The 22897-nt window shown below is 40.4% G+C and overlaps 2 protein-coding genes across 7 annotated transcripts in view; one reads left to right on the forward strand and one right to left on the reverse strand.

Moving 5' to 3' along the window:
• The window catches only part of BCL9 (BCL9 transcription coactivator), an 89513-nt gene that overhangs the window by 35158 nt on the left and 31458 nt on the right, over nt 1-22897 (forward strand). The gene's annotated exons all lie outside the window — the stretch shown is intronic.
• On the reverse strand, nt 21786-22185 carry LOC111527222 (transcription elongation factor A protein-like 8). Its single transcript, XM_023193428.1, has one exon. The coding sequence runs from the start codon at nt 22137-22139 to the stop codon at nt 21786-21788; it is 354 nt and encodes a 117-aa protein (XP_023049196.1). The 5' UTR covers nt 22140-22185.

Raw genomic sequence — 22897 nt, forward strand, 5'->3', positions numbered from 1 at the left:
TCTCCATAGGATGGAAGACTTATTAGACACACAATAAAGACTTAATAATTGATGAATATTGTTAAGAACAAGGTTGAGGCTGGGCGTGGTGGCTCACTCCTGTAATCCCAGCACTTTGAGAGGACCATGTGGGTGGATCATCTGAGGTCAGGAGTTCAAGACCAGCCTGACTAACACGGTGAAACCCCATCTTCACTAAAAATGCAAAAAAATCAGCCGGGTGTGGTGGTGCACGCCTATAATCCCAGCTACTTGGGAGGCTGAGGAAGGAATCACTTGAACCCAGGAGGCAGAGGTTGCAGTGAGCTGAGATCAGGCCACTGCACTGCAGCCTGGGCAACAGGAGTGAAACTACATCTCAAAAAAAAAAAAAAAAAAAAAAAAAAGAATAAAGTTGAAAGACTCATTCTTGAAGGTGTTTTCCCCGATTCCTTCAGTTACAAAAGGGAGTGGAAGCAATTCGGTGGGACAATGATTGAGAGGATACACTCTGGAGTGAGACCGGGGTTCACTTCCTGACCTTGTCATTTAATAAAAGTGAGGGTTTGTTTTGTTTTAAATTATTTATTTATTTAGGTCTTAATTTCCTTATCTCTAAAATGGGGAGCATTGCTGTAAAGGTTAGGTCAGAAAATTCATGTACTACATTCAATACAATGCCTGCTTCACTATATGCAGTGAATATTGTCATTTTCCAGGAAGGAGAAGTGACTTCTTTAAGCCACACAGCTAATTAGTTAGAGATAACCTGAACTTAACTAGATTTCCTAACTCTCAGTAATGTGTTTTTTTCCCGCTGTCACTGCACTATGCCACAGAAGAGTAGCAAGACAGATAAGATGTGGAGCTTAGTTCAGAGGTAGATATTATGGTGCCTTGAAGGGAAAAAAAAATCCTATTGAGAGTTCATTGAGGGCTACTATGTGCCGAGTACTGTCCTGCATTCTATATATGTTTCCTCTTTAATCCTCGCAGAATCACTGTATGACATTGTTATTATCCCTACTCTAGAGATAGCAAACTGAGGCTTAGGTAGACTAATTTACATAAACCCAGGCCCATCTGACCCTCAAACCCATCACTATCCTGTGATGACTGTGGTAAGAATATTGAGGTCTAGTAAATGTAACTGCAAGGCAAAAGGCACCCTGAACAAGGCTGTGTGGGGGTCAGCTTTTGCCACTGTCTCCACTCTCAGTGGCAGCCCCTTCCTGAGACTGCAGTTGTCATTTGTGGAAGAACATAGTGCAATTTGAGTGGACAGTGTTTTTACAGTATTTGTTTCACTGTATAGGAGAATCTGTGTAGACAAATGAAGAACCTACTGCCATTTAGGACCAGAATTCCGTAGGAACCAACCATCTGTGCACCTCCATGTCAGGGGAAGGTGTTTTATTTCCAGTGTGAAATGCCAAATAGTCCAGGAATGATAAAATCACCCTAGTTTTTCTTATGAACTCCTAGAAGTCATCTTTGTTGGTATAAATGAGATCATTTAGCCTAATTAGTTCCAAGCTTAATTAGCAGTAATTATCCCAACATGGGAGTAATATCCGAGCAGGAAGTGCCGAGTCCTCGATTAGATAGATCTCTAATTGGTGTTACAATATTGTAATTAAAGCGTGTTTGTACGCCTCTGCCACAGCACGCGATTTGTTTCATGTCTGATTAAACAGGGAGACCCAGCAGCCTTTGAAGGGGCCAAAATTTTAGATCTGACTCACATAGCATGTTAACCCTGTGACAAAAAAGATATGGGGACCTACCTCAGTGGCCAAGGTGAGTGTACAGCTCTGAGCCAAAGGCATTTTTGCAGAGAGGATGAGTCCTTGGTCTATTCCACCCTTTGACTCCCACGTAGAAAGCATAGGAAAATATAAGTATATTGTTGAGGGGCACTTTGTAACCTTTATACCTTTGAGGACTGACTCATATATAACCAGGGAAGACTGTACAAAAAGGACAAATAATAATAGCTAATGTTTATTGAGCATTTACTATGTGCTGGATCTGTGCTAAATGCTTTAAATGTCAAATTCATTAAAACTTCAAAAAACCCTCTGAGGCAGCTATTACAGTCCCTGTTTTACAAATAAGGACTTGAAGATGAGGGAGATGCTTCACCCAACTAAGTCTGTGTTACCCTTCAGGTCTTGCCTTAAGCATCACTCCTCTAGAAAGCTACTTCTGATCCCTAGACCAGGTTAGTTTCCTGACACAGCTCCTTGTAATTTTCCTTCATACACTTTAATATAATTTCATTGTCTGCCTTTCCCACCAAACCGTAAGCTCATTTTTGCCTTGTTCACTGCTTTTGCCCAGTGCCCAACACCAAGGTAAGTGCCAGCAATGTAGCAGGTGTTCAAGGAGTAAGAGCCAAATGAATTGTCAGAAGTTACCCAACTGATTGGATGATTTGAACCCAACTCTGTGTGGTTCTGTAGTCCTGTGTTTTCCATTACATCATGCTTCTTTTTTTTTTTAATGTTAAAAACTCCAAAGTTTCTAGGTAGCACAAGTATAACAAACATGGATTTTGAGGAAGGATAGGGGAATACAGATTTTCTTTCCTCTCATTTCAAAGTGCTTTTTAAAAATTCTGCAGTAGATGCCTTAACCATTCACTATATTTATCTACCTAATGCTTCAACCTTATGTTATAATTTAGGTGTTTGTGTGCGTATTCAAATAATTGGTCACTTGGCCGGGTGCGGTGGCTGACGCCTGTAATCCCAGCACTTTGGGAGGCCAAGGCGGGCGAATCACAAGGTCAGGAGATCGAGACCACGGTGAAACTCTGTCTCTATTAAAAATACAAAAAATTAGCCGGGCGCGGTGGCGGGCGCCTGTAGTCTCAGCTACTCAGGAGGCTGAGGCAGGAGAATGGCCTAAACCCGGGAGGCAGAGCTTGCAGTGAGCCGAGATTGCGTCACTGCACTCCAGCATGGGCGACAGAGCAAGACTCCGCCTCAAAACAAACAAACAAACAAACAAACAAAAAACAAATAATTGGTCACTGAATTTAATAAGCCCAAGAGAATTAGAATAAACCAGATAGAACTTATATGCATCTATACATCACTGGATTCTGCAAATCTTTAAAAATGTACCTAACACTTTCGGAATCTGTATTTCAGTGATTCACAGCTGTGGTTTTGGCACACCCTAAGAATCTCCAGTTATTCTGAATAGTGACATAAAATTCTCAGTTTTTTTTCAAATTAACTTTTTTGGATATTTAAAAGAAAACATGCCACATGATGCATTGTGGAGGAATAAGAAACGGGCTAGATCAGAATGGAGCCAATGCCTTTGACCCTTTGGAAATCATTGCTATTTAATCTTGGTCACTGCTGAAATATATTCAGGGATTAAGAACCTTAACAAGAATTTTTGTTTATTCATTAAAAAGTGTTAACATAATTATTAAAAATTAGTAGATGATACTTGCACAAAGTATAAAATTCACAAAAATATCTAAGTGAAAAGGCCCCTTCCACCTTTCCCCCATCTCCCAGCCACTCTAGAGATAATCAGTCTTGCATATCTTTCTAGAATATTCTATGCATATGCAAATATATAATTTTAAAGGTATTATTTCTGAGTAAAACACCAGAGTGCACACTGCCTCATAAAGGTCAATTCACTCACTTTTCAGTTTAAGCAAAGACAGAAAGTGATAATGAGAAATTCACTACATAGAAACCAAAGGCACAAAGCTTTGTAAGTCTATTTTCTTATAAAACTATTACTAAACATTGTGGTGCTATATTGTAATGAAATGTGGTAATAATGGAGAAATGCTGCTTGACTTATGACAATAATGATATCCAGTGTGGGTCCTGAATCTTCCTGGGTTTTCTGTTCTGATTAACTCTTAGATGATGTTTCTGTGTGGCGATTTATCTCAATACCAGCAACAAAGAAGCCAAGCTGGTAGGTTCCAGTCACTGTAGGGAACTTAAGTGAGGAAACTTACTGCTGGTCTCTTGTCACTAGAGGAGGCGGGTGAGAAAGTGACAAGAGACCAGCAGTAAGATTCCTCACTTAAGTAGCCTACAGTGTGGAAAATAACATAATGATGATACTTTTTGTATCAACAGACATTTCTCTTTTGATGGTGATAGATTTGCAGAATCTATCTATTACCGTCAAAAGAGAAATGTCTGTTGACACAAAAAGTATCATCATTATGTTATTTTGTATGGATGGGGCTTGATGAATCTTTGGATGATTATTTTAGTGCAAGAAAATTCATAAAGCTTCCTGCAGTTAGTATGCTAACTTTTTTTTATTGTTTCTGGCTTTTGAATAATCAGAAGTGACCGAACCAAGAAATTACAATAATTGAATTGCATTTGGACAAGCCTACAGATAAACTGGGTTTAAGTAGTTGTAGCATGAGTATCTTACGATACCCAAGGAGTACACTAGCCAAGGTCATCGTCAGCTTTTGATAGTTTATATTTAGAATTTATTGAGCCCTGCACATGCTCAGCTCTGTAGAAAACTTGGTGGCCTACGAACTGATGGTCTTCAGTTATTTATCATCTCCTTTTGTTTATCAAAGACTTGCCTGCAGTCCCTGTGGCTTTTCTTTTCTTGGATGGAGACAGACGCTGATGCTCTTCTTTTTTGACTATGGAAGGCACTCATGACTGAGTAGAGTGTGATTTTCTTCTGGAATGTGTCTTTGGCAAACAAAAGGACGAATGCCATGGAATGTTCTGGAGGTATCATCTAAGACCACAGTAATCTTTTGTCTTTAAATACTCTGTTCCATTGTTATTTTGTGTCTCAATTTTTGGCTTAGAAAATATAACCACTAGAGCTGGAACAAAGTGTCTCTAGAGTTGGGCCCAACCCTTTTTGCTTTCCTTAGTGGAAAGATAATTTTGTGTTTTTTTTTCTGGACCTGGATCTTTCCATTGTAACGGCATGTTGGATCAATTGATTCCTAAGGCCCCTTTTGTCTTTGGCATTCTACGAGTCTACCATCCGAACTTTGGAGCAGTGCTTCTAAAGTTTTTCTACCAATATCTTTGTGTGTGTGTGTGTGTGTAAATGTCTTCATGATATCAAGCTCTGAATGAATGTGGCTATAATTGATATGACAAATGGAGACATTGTCTGTAAAGACAAAGTCCAGTTAGTTTTGATATATGAGTTAATTGATTATTTCCCCTTTTGTTCAGCTTAGATGTAGAAAACCTTTCCCTCCCAAACCTTAATATGATTTGAGTTTTCCCTCTCAAGGAATAGCTCTTCATGGAAAGTCTGTCTGCGTTTCTCCTCCTGCTGGCGAATGACTATGTGACTGACTTCAATTATTCCCCATTCGCCATTAATTTAGTCAGTACTGCTTTCTTTTACAGCAGGAATCGTGTGATACTCATCTTATTGGACTTCCTCCTTCCATGTCAAGTGTTTGCTTATAGAGGTTGAGCATCCCTAATCCAAAAATCCAAGATCCAAAAGTTTTTGAGCACCAACGTTAGGGAAAATTCCACACCTGACTTTCATGTGCCAGGTCACAGTCAGAAAGCAGTTTATTCAGTATCCTCAAGGAAAAAATAAAATTACCTTGAGGCTATGTGTATAAGGTGTATATGAAACATAAACGAATTTTGTATTTAGACTTGGATTTCACCTCCAAGATATCTCATTAGGTATATGCAAATATTCCAAAATGTAAAGTAATCTGAAACATTTCTGATCACAAGCATATTGGAGAACGGATACTCAATCTTCTGCTAGGCATTCAGAAAATGGTTGTTGAATTAAACTGAATTTCTGACAATTTCCTACCCCTGGCATCCTTCACAACTTCCTCCAAAGAAACCTTTCTGGACTAACTCAATTCAGACTTTGCATTCCCTTAATTTGCATTTCATGACACTTCTGTGCACATGGTTTGTATCATGTTAACTTGTGTAGTTATTTGTTGTTGTTATTCCTTTTGAATTATACGTTAAGTATGGGGGAAAGGTACCCAGACTTGGAGTCAGGAAACTTGGTTTTCTGACCAAGAAAACCAAGTCTCGCTCTGTTGCCCAGGCTGGAGTGCAATGGCACAATCTCGGCTCACTGCTACCTCCCCCTCCTGGGTTCAAGCGATTCTCCTGTCTCAGTCTCCCAAACAGTTGGGATTACAGGCACCCACCGCCATGCCCGGCTAATTTTTGTACTTTTAGTAGAGATGGGTTGCCGTGTTGGCCAGGCTGGTCTCAAACTCCTGACCTCAATTGATCCACCCGTCTTGGCCTCCCAGAGTGCTGGGATTATAGGCGTGAGCCACCGCGCCTGGCTGAAACTTGGTTTTCATTTCTGCTAATATGCTAGTTGAGTGACCAAGGACAGTCCATTCAACTTCCATAGATTTCAAATTTTTTTGTCTAAAAGATGGAAGGAGAGGTGAGGCAGGAATGAATCAAATGATTTCCAGGGTTCTTTCTAACCCTAGCATTTTGATTTTTGGCATATTCATTCCCTGACAAAATCACGAACTTCTCAAATGCAGAGAATTTTTCTACGGAATATATACACTGCTTGACACAGATGGTGCTTAATAAATGCTTCCTTAGAAAATGACTGCTGTTCTACCCCTGCTAGCAAGAAGTTAAACCTGAAGGTGTCCCTCTTATAGCCCATGTCCTAAAGGGACTCTCAGACCCAAGCTGGGAAATGCTATCCTGGACTTGGACATCAGAAACTGAGACTAGCACACTGTATTAGTCATGAATAGGGGCACACCTAACAGCTTTGCCTTTTTAAGTAAATGTGTTTATGGTTTGTGCTGCTTTCCTCAGTAAGATCATTTCCTTGCAAGTAATGAGAGCTGTGTGTGATATGGTTGAAATCCTGTCCCTCGGCTGAGATGGAGAACTCACGTGATGCTGAGTGGGGCCCATTATCCCAACGGCACTCACAGGAATGCTAAGTCTGGCAAATATTAACTCGAACCACAGCAGCAGTTAGGAGGCAGCAAGCAGTCTACCCACCTTCCTGACTACCACTTTGGGTTTTTCTGATTTTCCTTTCCTTGGCTTGAGCATTGTGTTTATTCCCCCTTTCATTCATTCTTCCTCTTCTCTTAAAAAGCAAAAACAAGACATTATATTTTCTCCATTCATCTCTGACTGGAAACTCTGATGTTCTCATTCATTTCAGACAGAAGGCTTTCCCTCTTTTGCCTAAGCTATGTACAGCATGTTTATTCATCCTCCCTGCCTCCATGCCACAGGCCTGGCCATTGGAAGAACTCTGGAGTCTTCCAGCGGTCTTGGGGAACAGACTCTCATTGCAGGCAGCTATGGATAGAATAGATGGATTGTGAAAGCCCCTCAAAACCAATCCTGTGTGCTGGAGAAGCTTTCCTTGGAGGAAGAGAAGCCTATGATATTTCCCCATGTGGCAGGGAAAGGAGTGACAGATGAGATGGAAGAAACGTAACACACATCTGAATGTATGTAAAGAAAAGACTTATAACTAAAAGGGAGGAGTTGTGGTTTAGATTAAAACCACAAAGGAAGTGAAGGACGTTACCACTTTCCTCTTTGTGGGTAGAAGATTCTCCTTTGGCTCATCTAATGGGCTCTGTGAGACCGAGTCTTCCTATAGGAATATGTTTATCCCTCCTACCCTTCTAGAAAAGCATCGTGCACAGTGGTTTGTGGTCTTCAAGAGTTTAGACTTAATTTTGAAAGCATAAACATGCCACAAAGCACCTCCATTTCTAATCCATTGTCCCAAACATGCTTCTCTTACTGTAAATAGAAAAGCAAAGAATTAAAGCTCTCTGGGAAATGAAGGAGAGGAAAAGCCCTTTTCCCAAGTTACCTAAGCAATTTCCCTACCTCACCTTAATTTTCCTTTGTTTTCCTGGTAAGACCTCGTACCTGTTTTGACTTAGCAAAGGAAATTATTAGTAGCTCTGTTCCTCTAATAGCCACCATCATTGAGGACCTACTATGTGCTGGGTATTTCCCTTGTATTATCTCTGAACTTCTAAAACTTCTGAGAGATAGATTTTATTACTACCATTTTTATAAGTGAAAAAAACTGGGGCTTGGAAAAAAACCATTGCCCAACTATGACCTCAAGCCTTGTATCCAGGTGTGCGTGATGATAACACTGGTGCTCCTCCCTGCCTCTCCTTCAAATCTGGTTTTAGAAGTATTTTGGCCATCGATGTCACAAACTTGGAGGTGGGTTTGAAACCTGGCTCTGCCTCTAATTACCAACGTGACCCTGGGCAAATTATTTGACCTCTCTAAAGTCTTATCTGGTATGTCTTGTCTGGTATGACAATTGCTTAGATAACATTGGGAAAAGGCTTCCTTATTGGCTTCTTCTTAGCATTAAATGAAGCAACAGATAGAAAGACATGGCATATCAACTGGGAAACAGTAAACTCCCAAAATGACAGCCATTTGCTAATTGTGTGTAGGTCAGGTTCTAGACCAAACTGTGAAATAGCTGAATTCCGCTTAAGGGAACCCTCTGTTTTCTTAAATTCCTCATCCTCATTCCTGTCACTCTCACCTTCTAGAAAAATGCATCAAGGTGTAAGTCGCTGTGAACACTTGGAAGAGAGAAGTCATACTTCTTCAATAATAAAACAAAAGAAGCAAGTGTTAGCTGTAGAATTTCATCCTTCTAAAGTGTGAACCGAAGGTTGTTTTTTGGTCTTTTGTTTGGGGGAAGGTGGGCTGCTGTAGGGTAGGAAAAAGGAAACCCCGTGAGTCCCCGAGCCACACTGTGCACAGGACCTATGGCAGCTCTTTAATCTCATGCTTCTTTTTCTGGATACATTCAGTGTAGGGTCAGTTGTAGATTCCAGGTCTCAGCTGCTTTTGATCAGAACTTTTTTTTTTTTTTCTTCCTGTGGTGATTTTGCATGAATTTTAGACGCTGGCGACTTTCAGTTGCCTGAGTCTGTTTTTCATTGCAGATATTTGTGAGATTTTTACGTCTAGGTTGCATTTTGAAAGCTTTTCTTTTTTTCTTCTCTGACTATTCCATGTGAACTTCTGATTCTGGATTTTTTTTCCAAATTATTTTAGACATAATATTTATATATTTTCCTGATTGCAAAATTAATAACTATTCATTGTGGAGAATTAGAACAAAAGAAGAAAAGATTTGAATCACCCATAAACCTGGCATCCAGAGCACTTTTCACATTTTATTGCATTTTCTTCCATCCTTTCTCTACACATATATGTTGCTGTCTATATAAACTGTATGTATGTATATGTTTTGCAAAATTGGGATAAGACCATGTATGCATTTTGTATCTTACTGTTTCATATAACTTTATGTCATGAGCATTTCTTGCATATGATAAAATGTTTCTGTGAAAGATTTATGTCTGCATAATAGTTCATCATATGAATGTACCAAGGTTTATTTAAACATTCCTATTCTGCTCTATGCTTAGATGTTTTTTGTATAAATTTCTGTCCAAGTTTCTCCATTCCCTTTTGCTTTGTAACTTATTCCTAGAAAGGGAATTATTAAGGCAATTAGGGAAAAGAGTATGAACAGTTAATTTTTTTATTTAAAAATGTATTTATACTTGGTTATTTTAATACAGACAGCCTTTTAAAAGCCTCTTGCTATTAGTGCCAAATTAATTTCCAGAAATGTTCCTGTAGTACAGGGTGGCAAACTAAGACCTGAGGGCCAAATCTGTCCTGTGGCCTGTTTTTGTAGAGACTATGAGCTAAGAATGGTTTTTACATGTTCAAATGCTTAGGGAAAAAATCAACAGAATAACAATACTGCATCACATGTGAAAATTATATGAAATTCACATTTTAGCGTCCATAAATAAAGTATTTCTGAAGCAAAACTATGCTCATTCATTTACATATTGTCTGTGACTGCTTTCACCCAACAGTGGCAGAGCTGAGTAGTTGCAATAGAGACTGTATGGCCTGCAAATCCAAAAATATTTACAATCTGCCCTTTACAGAAATTGTTTACTGATCCCCGCTTTAGTATGTAATCCTACAAGCTGCATATGAAAGTGTTCAGTTGACCACACACATACTAACATTGAACGCTGGAATTTTTTTATTCTTTGTTAATTTGAGCAAGTCAACAAATATTTACCAAGTGTTTGCCATGGACCAGGCCCTCATGAAAAATACAATTAACTTAGCATTTCTTTGATTACGAGTTAGTATGAGTTTTTCCATAAGTTCATGAAAATTTTTTTGTATTCATATTCTGTGTATATGAAATATTTACATTTCAACTCAGGCATTTATATTTTTCATATCCCTTTGTATGAGCTCTTTATATACTAAGAATATTAATGTCTTTTCAGTCATTTGTTGAAATCATAGTTGTTGGAAATATTTTGCTTTTATTAGATTGTTTGCCATTTATTTATTTATTATTTATTTATTTATTTTTACTTTTTTTGAGATGGAGTCTTGCTCTGTTCCCCAGGCTGGAGTGCATGGGCACAATCTCGGCTCACTGCAACCTCCACTTCCCAGGTTCAAGTAATCCTCCCACCTCAGCCTCCCAAGTAGCTGGGATTATAAGCATGCACCACCATGCTCAGCTAATTTTTGTATTTTTAGTAGAGACGGGGTTTCACCATGTTGGCCAGGCTGGTCTCAAACTCCTGGCCTCAGGTCATCTGTCTACCTTGGCCTCCCAAAGTGCTGGAATTACAGGCGTGAGCCACTGTGCCCAGCCTAGATAGTTTGCCTTTTAATTTTATGATTTTTTTTTTTTTTACACACAATTTTGCATTTGTATGTAGCCAAGTTTATACAATTTTTAAAAATTTTTGGCTGGGCGAGGTGGCTCACACCTGTAATCCCAGCACTTTGGGAGGCCAAGGTGGGCAGATCACCTGAGGTCAGGAGTTTGAGACCAGCCTGGCCAACATGGCAAAACCCCATCTCTGCTAAAAGTACAAAAATTAGCCAGGCGTGGTGGCTGGCGCTTATAATCCCAGCTACTCAGGAGGCTGAGGCAGGAGAATTGCTTGAACCAGGGAGGTGGAGGTTGTAGTCCGCTGAGAACGTGCCACTGCCCTCCCTCCAGCCTGAACGACAAGAGCGAGACTCTGTCTCAAAAAGAAGAAAAATTTATTTTAAAAGTATCTTTCCCTGTCCCCAAGTTCAGATAAATATTCACCTTTATTTTCTGTCATTTCCTTAATGGATTCGGTTTTTTTTTTTTTTTTTTTTGAGATGGAGTTTCACTCTTGTTACCCAGGCTGGAGTGCAATGGCCTGATCTCAGCTCACTGCAGCCTCTGCTTCCTGGGTTCAAGTGATTCTCCTGCCTCAACCTCCCAAGTAGCTGGGATTACAGGCGCACGCCACCACACCCAGCTAATTTTGTATTTTTAGTAGAGACGGGGTTTTGCCATGTTGGTCAGGCTGGTCTTGAATTCCTGACCTTAGGTGATCTGCCCTCCTCGGCCTCCCAAAGTGCTGGGATTGCAGGTGTGAGCCACCGTGCCAGGCCGGATTCATTTTTATATTTGCCTCTTTCATCCCTCTGCAATTTTTTTCTTCAACTCCGGCCTATAGAACCTCTGAAATTATTTGTTGTATGGTATGAGATCAGGATCTTAAATTTTCTTCCAGAGAGTAGAAGAATTATTCCAACAGTATTTGTTGACTTATCTTTTTTTTTATCCACTTATCTGTGACGTCACCTTCATCAATTCCCAGTTATGTTCAATGGTGTGTGTGTCTCTTATTTCTGTTGCTGATTCCTTGTGGATGTCCACCTTATTGTTCCTGATTAGGCCTACACAGAATACAGACCCTGGCAGGATTTTCAGATTTATATCTTGTGTGCACCTCCCAGGTACTACTCCTTTTCTACTGTAAATTTCAGTGGCATCTTTCCTTCGTTTGGTCAATTTGTCACGAATGAAGTAGAAGTTTAGCTCCTAAAGTACACAAATGGTAAGGAATCTTCCGACTAAACAAGAGATGAGGGCCAGGGCCGGCCCTTGCACATAGGTGAACCATGAACCTTGGTGCTCATTCATAACCACTCCAGGTGACAAAGACTTTAACTTTGTAACCTTGGAGGTTGGAGGTTTTCTGGCCAAATAGCATCAACTGGCATAAAAAGAGCAAATATCTGGAAGGGGCTCCCAGAAGAGCTGTTACATGATGCACAGCCCCTAACCTTCTGTTAACAGCTCACCCCAGCCCAACCTTGGTTCACAGTAGAGTTATTTCATTTACCAGGTGTGAAAATTGGATTTTACCACAGAGGAGGGGAGTTATTACCTATCAGGTCTGCTCTTTAGGGGAGCAGAGATTGTGGTGGGATTTATTGAAAGAGATTTGCTACGCATGGAACATATAATTAGAGATGTGCTCCTTTAAAACTGGATTTGTAATCTTTGTCATTTTAGGAGTGCAGTTTTTTGCTTTCTGTTTTTCTGACAGCCTTCTTTTCCATGTAGGTTGCACACATCCTACCTAGGATCTGAATATTTTATATGGCACCATTCTGCCAAGAGACGGACCTCAGGGGTGTGACATGTGACAAAGAGTACAGCTTGGGGGGATGGTGGGGACTGCCTGTAGTTTGGATGCTGATATTAGTTACACATGATGCTAAGGATGGGGAGGGGACGATAAAGCACTTTTCATGTTAATTAATTGCTATGTAGTCCAGACCTCGGTTTCATAGAGGTATTAGGGTCATTCTGAGACCCTCTGATGAGGGTACTCTTGAAAATCGAGTTCAGATTTAATTACCTGTTGTTAAAGGCTATGTAAGACAGCCTCAAAGTTAGTACCTAGTTAACTACACCTGCTTTTAAAAAAGACACCTTGTTTATTATCATGGTGAACTGGGGGTGGCTGAATTTATTATTGTTTAGCATTTCTAGCACACTTTGTTCTTGCTGAGTGCTTCAAGCGTATTTATGTATGTATATTGGTTGCTCTTCGCAGCACTCCCAAGGGATGAGTGGGTGATAGGTTTTATTATCACCTGCTTTTCCAAGGAGGAAACAGAAGCTCCTAAGAGGAGAAGGGACTTGCCTGGGTTTATAGCTCAGAGCTCCTGCCACCTTGTTAGGGGATCCTCAACAAAATGGTGATAAATTCAGCCCGCTGTCAGCCCAGGAGTACCACCTGTGCTCCATCCTGTATCCCACTAACTACAGTGGGATGCAAAATAAAAACCATCACAAGTATTGACCTCTCTGTGCTTGGCACTGTATCTCTCAACTGATCACCTTCCCCATAAAGTCGCCTTATTAACTCTGCTTTTCTTTTAAAGGCTCTGCTGTTTTCCCCACCGCTCAGCTTAGCTCCCTGAAGTCATGTGTGACTCAGCCTTTCCACCCACTTCAGTTGCCCGGGGAGCCACGTAGATTCTGCCACCCAAATATCTTACATTTGTCCCTTCTCCCTTCTTCCCCCTCCCACTACCAAAATTCAGTCCTCATTACCCGCTACCTGGACTACTGTAATAGCGTTTAACTGGGTCTCCATACTTTCCATCCTAAGTTCTTCTGTCTGGTAAACCTTCCTCAAGCAAGGCTCTGATAAATGCCACTCTCCCACTGGGTCCTTTCTCAGGAGCCTTCCCATTTAAGTGCAGATTTTTACTCTGCACTCAGAGGTCACTTTCCTTTTTGGCCTTCTTGCCTACTAAGCCACTGAACAACTTCACTGCGCATCAAGAGCTTGGCTAGCAGGCGCCTGCCGTGAGCGATTCTGATTTGGCGGGTCTGCTCCGGGGCCAGGGCACCCGCCCTTAATAGGCCTCCATGTGATCCCAGTGCTCCGGACCCTCTGGACCACACACTGCTCTCGCAGGCTTTTCCCAAGCCCGCAGTCTTCAGCCCCTGTGCCCGGCTATGCTGTTCTTTTACCCTGAAACTCTCTCTCAGCTCCTTCTCCACCTGTTGAAATTTTTCTCATGCTTTAAGGCCCAGCTCAAATACCTCCTTCGTGAAGAATTTTCTGATTGTTCCAAATGGATAAGATGCAAACTCCTTAGCCTTAAATTTAAGATGCCCTGTTTTACAATTCCAGGCCCATCTCTTGCCTTCCTGCCTGGTTCCTCCACTATCGCTAAGCGCTCCCACCACACCGAAATGGTTCTCAGCATAGGCCCTTTACACATACTTCCGCCAGGAATGTGCTTCTCTCTCTCTCTCTCTCTCTCTCTCTCTCTCTCCACCCCCTCCCCCCACCCAACCCCGTCTCTCCTAAACTTACCCTGCTAGATAGACTCGGCTCATATGTCACTTACTCAGTGCCACATTCATCAAACGACGGTCTTTCTAGACTCTTCCCCGCCCCCATAGCCGCTAAGTCACTCCCTCCTCTGTGCTTCCCCAGACTTTATACCCCCGAGAGAACCCAACGACAGTAGCTTACTTGTGGTTTATCGGTTTAACTTGAACACTAGGCAGTGAACTTGGCTCAGGCTGTGTTCTGAGGACCTAGCCCGGAGTCCACAGGCAGTCAGTCCTTCTAGAATGCACACATGAATGGATCTCTTGCTTCCCAGCCGCCCTCCTCCGGAACAGGCTTTGCTCTTTGCACCTCTGGCGTTGCATTTCTCTTCCTGTCTTTTTTGTACTTCCTTTACTCACCCTACTAGATTGCAAGCCCCCTTGAGGGGAGAAACCTTGTGGGATTTTGCTCCCTATCCCCAAGTCTGGCTCCTTAACCATGGCAGGAGGTCAATAAACGTTTGTTTAATTGAGTTGTAGGATGTTGTGCCCAGCTAGCTACTAAATAACCTCATTTAAGGGGTTAACTAATAACACTCTGAGAAGTTCTTCTCCTTAGGGGGTATTTGCATTTTAATGGGAATCTTAAAAACCCAAAGGAAATGTTCTCTAATGGTGGGATTTCAGGCCTTGTAGGGAGGCGTGTGTGTGTGTGTGTGTGTGTGTGTGTGTGTGTATTTGTGGTGTTTGATGGGGATTAGGGAAGAGTTCCTCCAGCCCAGTGGTGTTTCCACTTTTCTGTGCTATGGGCCCCCATGAGCAGTCTCGTGAAGCCTATAAACAGAATAATAATTTTAGACACATAAAATAAATTACTTAGTATTACAAAAATAGGTTATAATGAAATATAATGATCTAAATATTTAAAAAGTCAAGTTTGTGATATAGTAATATGTGCTTCTTTATTAGAGCATTAATTAAAAAGTCTACTGGCAGGTCTTATAATTATTGTACTACCATAGTGATGACTATAAGCGATATTTGGGATATCTGTGATTCTGCTGGTTAAAACATCATGAGCTGCTCATACCACCTTGATCTGTTGCCTGGATCCATAATTGAAGGAAATGATCATTTTCAACTAGAAGTTAATGGAAGCAAAGATGTATTTTTTTTCTCCATCCAAGTTCTAGCCTTAGTTTCCGTTGCGGACTCAAGGTTAAGAGGCCCGACTTAGCCGAACCCTCAATATGATGTGGGTGGTCCTGAAGCCAGTGCCATTTCAGACCCTAGGCTTCCTTTTCTACTCACCGCTACTTTGACCTTGAACTCTCAGATTCTTATTTTCTACCCTTTAACAAAAAAGGACAATATGCATTTACTTCATTTACAGAAATATGAAATAAGATGAAACAAAAAGGATTGTTTGGGTTCTCCCTCTATCGCCAAGGCATCAAGATGTCAGACTTTGGGAGGAAGAGAGGCTCCCTAGTTTCCTAGCGTGGGAGCACCCCCTCCCAGAAGTGCTATCGATGGGGTGGGGTGGGGCGAAGCCAGGAGGAGGAGGAGGGTTTTTCCCAAATTCAGAGGTGGGAAAGCAGTTGCAGAGTTTACCTGAGAGTCTCTGCTAGCTCTTTCTAAAGTCGGAAGCCAATATCAGGACCAAAGAGCACTGTTCTAGGGGTGGTCCAGCATGATAAGTGACTAAGTGAAATACTGCTTTTGAGACCCTGCACTCCCTAATGCTGATGTGATTTCTAATTTAGGTTAAAGTGTTTGTTCAGTTTTCTTTTTAAACCCAAAATACAGGGAATATATTCAACCCATTCCCAGTTATCTTTGTGTATTTTAGTCATTTAGAGGCAATTTTCCTCCAGACAGATTTACCCTACTGTTTGCCATGCCTTGGGGCTTATACCTCTGCTCTCAGTGGGTGCATGCTTAGAGGATATCAGTGAATTTTAACATTACCTGGACATGTTGTTAGCAGGGTGAGCACCATATCAGCCCAGGCAAACCATCATCCCTGCTCCTAATGGTAGTGACACTGAAAGCTTTACCCTTGACATCTTCCTTTTCTCTTGCATACGTTTTCCTTTGGTGAGTTCATTCATTTTCCTGGCTTCAGCTCTCACCTCTGCACCTCCAGCCTGTCCTCTCACCTGGCAAGACATCTCCATTTTGGTGTTCAGTCACCCATAATTCTAAAACTCGACTCTCTTTCATCTTTTACAAATCAGCTTCACTTTTCTAAAACACAGCTTTATTGAGGTATAATTTACAAACCATAAAATTTATCCATTTTAAGTGTATGATTTAATGATTTGTTTTGTAAATTTATAGTGTTGTGCAACCACCACTAAAATCCACTTTTAGAACATTTACTTTACCCCAAAAAGATCCCTATACTATCTGCAGTCGATCCCCATTCCCACCCCCACTAATCTGCTTTCCGTCTCTATAGATTTACATTTACAGGACATTTCATGTAAATGAAATCATGCAATATGTAGTCTTTTGCATCTGGCTTCTTTCAGGCTTCTTTTGCTTAGCAAAGGGGTTTTGAGGTACATCCATGTTGTAGCGTGTATCAGCAGTTCATTTCCTATTGCTGAATAATATTTCGTTGTATGGATAGCCTGCATTTTATTTAACCATTCATCAGTTGATGGACATTCAGATTGATTCCACTTTTTGGTTATTAGGAATAATACTGCTATGAACATTCACATACAATTCTTCGTGTAGACATACATTTTTATTTCTCTCAGACACCTAGAAGTAGAATTTCTGAGTCACATGGTAAAGTTACATTGAACTTTTTAAGAAACTGCTAAACTGTTTTTGAAGGCAACTACAGCATTTTACATTCCCACCAGCAATGCATGAAAGTGATAGTTTCTCCCCATTCTCACCAACACTTACCATTGTCTTTTTTATTATAGCCATTCCTAGCTGATGTGTAGTGGTAGCTCACTGTAGAACAGTGTCATTTTTTATTTTATTTTTATAGAAATGAGATCTTGCCATCTTGCCCAAGCTGGTCTCTAACTCCTGGGCTCAAGCCATCCTCCTGCCTCAGCCTCCCAAAGTGCTAAGATTACCAGCATGAGCCACCAGCATGTTCTACCCAGTGTCATTTTTGAATTCGTCTCACTGCTGACCATACTGCCCCCACTTTCCACCAATTTTATGGCGAGAAAGCAAACACACTATTCTTCCTTCCTCTTACATTTATATGCTTCAGAAGTAAGCTGCTACAATCTCCTTCAGCTAGCACCAGAATTTCCTACTTCTTCATTTATCTTTACATTGCCCTACCTGGATCTGCATCATTTCACACCTGAATTTCTGCTGTTTTCTGGCTTTTCTCCTTGCCTGTCGTAGCTCTTTCTTCAAATCTTCCTTCCTATAGCTGCAGATTAATGGTTAAAATAGTAACATGAAAAAAGCATGCATGGATATGGAATCGGGGGATCTGTGTTCTAGTTCACGAATCACCACTCATCATCACGTGACCTTGAACTAGTCTCGTAACTTACCTGAGTCCAGCTCCTTTGTTAAGTTACTTAACCTCTCTAAGCCCCAGTTTCCTCATATGCAAATTAAGGATAATTATGGAACCTTTCTTATAGAGTTGTTATATAATACATGCAAAGCCCTTAGCACAGTGCCCGGATGTATGAAGAACACTCAATCAGTGCTGGCAAATGTTGTTATTTTAATGATTATTATGACTATTATTATTAATCATTATGATGGGAGCTATCTACTAGGCCTATCATATGGTTGTTATAAGGATCAAGTGTGGCTGTGAATATAAAAAATACTTTGAAAAATACCGTGCAAATTGCAATGGTGTTATTTTTACATGTTTTTTTCCCTTGCATAAGGAGAAAGGCGGTGCAGGATAGCAGCAGGAATACAGGCTTATTCCTGACATGCCATTAGCCTGGCATCCAAATCTGGACTGTGCTTTTTAACCATTGCGAGGCTTGAACAAATCATTTACCCTCTCCATTTTGGTTTTCTCATCTGTAAAATGGGTATAATTATAAATCACATTCAGGATAATGCCGTCAGATGGTGCCTATTCCACAGCCAGTATTTTGTAAACTGTAGCTTTAAAAAAAAAAACAAACAAACTCAGTGTATTCTTTTTACATACTCTCTCTAAATTATATTCTTCATAATTAATTCCCACCTTATTTATCTATCTGTATTCCCCACTGATCCTAACACATACGTTGAAGAGAGGCTATCATGTGGAAAGATTAAGCATTTTCACCTCAGGCTGACTTTGGCTTTAATCTCAGCTCCACCACTCTCTAGACACATGACTCCGCACAGTTACCTTACCTTTTTAAGTATCTGGCCCCTCAACTGCAAAACAGTTGAGGGAGAGCAATTCATACCTCATGGGGTTATTGTGTATATAAATAAGATCATAGAAAGTCCTTAGAATAGTGCTTGGCACATGCACATACTAAATACTCAATAAACAGCAGCTGCCATTATGTTTGTTTCTAATCACCTTTACCACTATCGTTTTCTGATTCACTACCCCCACATAAGCTGTGCTCCTTTCAGTCTCTGGCTTGGCTCCTTGTCTCTCCCTCCTGGCCATCCTCCCCTCCTGGAACTGCCCAAATCGTGTTCTTCAAGGCCAGTTCAGCTTCTGATCCTTCACAAAATTATCACACACTACTCCAGATTCGAATCATTGCTTCTCGTCTGACCCTCCCACTCCCCGGAAATCTGTCGTTTGTGCAGTGTCTGTAATTCTGTTTAGAAATTAATTATTAAACATCTTCTGTTGTAGTTGTTTCCTCGACTGGACTGTAAGATTCTGGAGGAGGGGTATTTATTCAGCTTCCAATGAAGCTCTCATTCGGCTGACTTTGGCACTAGACACATAGTAGGTGCTTATTAATGCTTGATTAATAAATAATAACTAAGAAAGCAAACACATAAAAGTAATTGTGAGATTTTGCAAACAGGGGTTCCTTAACCACCTGGATAGTGCCCTCAATGACTGTGAATCAAGAGTGATCCTGAGCAGTGTTATTTCAAAACACTAGCACAGAGTAGAGAAAAGAGCAGTTGATGCAGAACCCCCAAATCAAGGTCAGCACTGTTTAAGTTAGCAAAGCCTGTCTTTACTGGCACAGATGACCTTGTTTTTGTTTTCCTCATCACTTCTTGGCATCTCTCGCCAATCTCAACCACTTCTTCCAATCCCAGAGGACTTGCTGCCCTCAGAAAGCCCTCTGAGTATCTTTCCCTCTATCTTGAATTTCTGGGGAAAGTTCTCCAAGCTTCAAAATTAGCCTTTTCTTTCTTCCCCATGATATTCCCTCAGTGCAGTTAGCAGTTAAGGAGGATAGAGGTCTGACCAGATAACTTATTAAAATGAAACAGGGCTAACCTTTTATTATGTTATCCCCCCAGGGGCTGGGCGAAGTGACATCTTAAATCCAAGGTATGAATTTCTAATGTCAGAATTTACAAGAGTGTGTCAGGAGAGTTGAGGAGGTATCAGTAAGCGAGGTTGGGTGTGAGAATGAGTGAGGTATTGAGGGGGTAGCTTTCAGTGTCCCTAAAATCTCCCCATAGGCCAATTCCATTTTGGAAAATCCAGAGATGACCAAATGCAACAATAAGAACCAACATTTATTGGGCACTTAACTATGTGCTAGGCACTATTCCTACATGTCTACAGTCTCTCATTTATCCCCACACTACTCTGGGAGAAAAATACCTATTATCAGTACTCCACTTGATGGGGGAAAAAAAAACTCTAGAGAGGTTAAGTAATTTCTCCAAGGTTATATAGCCTGCTCATGGCAGAGGTAGGATTCAAAATCAGGTGGTTTCCACCCAGAAGTGGGTTTTTTAATCATGCATCTCCCCTTGTAAACATTCTGGGAAAACAGAGGAACAAACTTCATGAGAAACAAACCTAGATATTATCATTATTACCATCACCATCATCATCACAGCAAACAAGGTGCTGTCCCTGTGTATGCAGGGCACTGCATGAGGTGCTGAGAAGACGAAGAGGCATCCAGCCCCACTGTATGCCTGAATCAACCTGACCCTCAGATTGCCTCAAGTGCTTCTACCTCTATGAAGTAGTTCTGCTCATGTCTTCTCCCTCAAACAATGTATCTCCTCTGATTTCTGATTTACTTTTTGCTTCTGCTCTGCCATTTATTTATTACCTTCTATCTTGCATTGTAGTTATTTATATACATTGTCACATTGCTGAGTCCTTTGCCTGGCTGACTCCTACGCATTCTTTAAGATTTCACTCAGGTCTTATTGCATACCCTGACTCTCCTGCCTGGACTAGATACCTCTCTTCTGTATGCCCAAACACTTGGCATTTATTCATATTATGCCACTTATTATAAGTGATTATAAGTGTTTACTTGTCAATATGTTTAACAAGCTAGATCCCAGATCCCAACATCAGGGGAGTTAAGTTATACTTTTTTGAATCTTCAGTACTTTGCACAATACCCAGCACATGGTAGGCACTTAGTAAACTCTTTTTTTTTCTTATTAATGAATAAACCCTCCATACAAATCTGATTATACTTTGAAAACAGAATTGAATGTTGGAATCATTTTTTGTATCCCCCAGCCCTGCACTTAGTAGTTGCTCAATAAATATTGCGATGAATAAATAATTGAAAAACAAAAGAGATGTGAGATTCTGCTCTTGGGATATGGGGGAAGACTGGGACCTAGAGTAAATTTTGCATATCTAGGCTATATTTTTGATGTGATTATAATAAACATCTACCACTAAAATAGATGAGAAAGAAAACATTGTTTTTGACCAAAATTACTTGGCTACAAAAATGTAGTTTAATATCCAAACCCAGGTCCATATGACTCTAAAACCAGTATTGTTTCTGTTATACAATATTGTTGAGAGCTTTTTTTTTTTTGTATCTGTATTAATTGCCAGTTTATTCCTCTGGCTAAGAGATCCAGAGGTAATTTGAGGTTTACATTTCTTTTTTATTGTTCTTTCATCTAGAGTTTAGGTGCCCCCATTGCCCTCATAAGCTGGTTGCAAATTATTTGACTCTTACTTGTAAAAAAAATTCTTAATTCTTTTTGTGTGTGAGACACGTGTTCACTAAAAAGCACATATAAGCAAAAAGAATAAAAAGAAGAAAACAAATAAAATTTCACATCACATAGAAATAAGCTTGGTTAAATTTTTGATGTATGTTATATGGATGCATGTATACACACATGCACACACACAAAGTTTGGAATTTTATCCTATATATGTGAGCTGATATTAAATATGCTGCTTTGCCATAACCTGTTATGTTTTACTTTACAACATGCAATGAACACATTCCCATGCAAATGTGTGAAAGTTTCCAATTGAGAAATAGACCCGGAAAATGGGTCAAAATCCAAAATCCAAAGAGATGCTGGTACCAAGGAAACTACCTAAAACAAAATTTCATCAGGTTATTAAAAGTAAAATGGAGGTCAAAGATACATCAGAAAATGCTAACAGAAAGCAAGCTTGGGCCAGATTTTAATATTGGGCAAAAATGAATTCAAGGCATGAGGCACACAGGATAAGGACAGCTCTGTGAATGTCTTTGCTTCCAATGCATCATCACAAACTTGTTTCTTACTCTTCTTCTCTCTTCCCTAAGCTTTTCAAGCTCATCTACTCCTCTTATCATTTCTTCAGGGTTCAAAGGCCTAATGGGTGTGTCCTTTTTAAATCCCTGGCCAGGCTGATTGGGCCCTCCTGCGGGGTTTCCTTCTGCCTCCTGGCTTACACCTTCTTCGGAAGGTTGAGGATTTCTTTCTGCCTCCTGTGGTACATCCTCCAAAGGGCGATCTTCCTCGGCCTTTGGCATGTTCTGTGGTTTTCCCTTATTTTCTTCACAAGACTTTTGCATATTGAGTATTTTTTATTTCCTTTTTGAATAAATTAATCCTGAAAGGATCTTGAGCACTTTTCTCCTTCTCCAGCAATAGGGAGCTGCTACAGGGAAACAGGCCCTGGACTATAAGGCATGTTGTTGAGATCTTAAGGTAGATGGAGGGGCCCTCATTGGGCCCAGCAGAACCACCAGGGCTTAAATAATTAACAAGGAGTAGACACTGCATGAAATATGTAAAAAATGGTGGTATATGTAAACCACTTTTTAAAGAAAGATCTATCTGGCAAGAGCGTGTAGAATTGACTGATGAGGGGAGAGGCTGGAGGCAGGGATATTTATTGCAACAGTCCCATCTTGGAAACAGAAAACAAGAAATTGATTTAAGGAGGAATTTGTGGACACTGGTGATGAGAGGAGACAAAGACAGAAGATGTTGAGTCAGGATTACCACAAAGTTTTAAGTCTAAGTGAAAGATATAGGGAATTCAGAAGTGAGACTTAATCTTGACAGATGATGAGTTTGCTTTTTGACATGTTAAGTCACTTTAGATGAGCAAGCTGAGTAGATAGAAATGCAGGATTAAGTTCAAGAGAGGCCTGAGCTAGACCTGTAGGTGTGCTGGTCATAGTTAAAGTTCTTTAAACTTCAAAGAGATGATAGCTAAAGTTAGGAGAGTGAAATGACTTAGGGAAAATTGGAGAGAGACAAGATCAAAGAACCAACGACTTTAAAGAACATCCACAATTAGGAGACAATGGGAAGAATTTAAATC

Source organism: Piliocolobus tephrosceles, chromosome 1 (assembly GCF_002776525.5).
Source record: "Piliocolobus tephrosceles isolate RC106 chromosome 1, ASM277652v3, whole genome shotgun sequence".
Lineage (NCBI taxonomy): Eukaryota > Metazoa > Chordata > Mammalia > Primates > Cercopithecidae > Piliocolobus > Piliocolobus tephrosceles.

Bases quoted from the DNA above. Each gene is read 5' to 3' on its own strand.
- LOC111527222 (XM_023193428.1), bottom strand. From the start codon at position 22,139: ATGCAAAAGTCTTGTGAAGAAAATAAGGGAAAACCACAGAACATGCCA.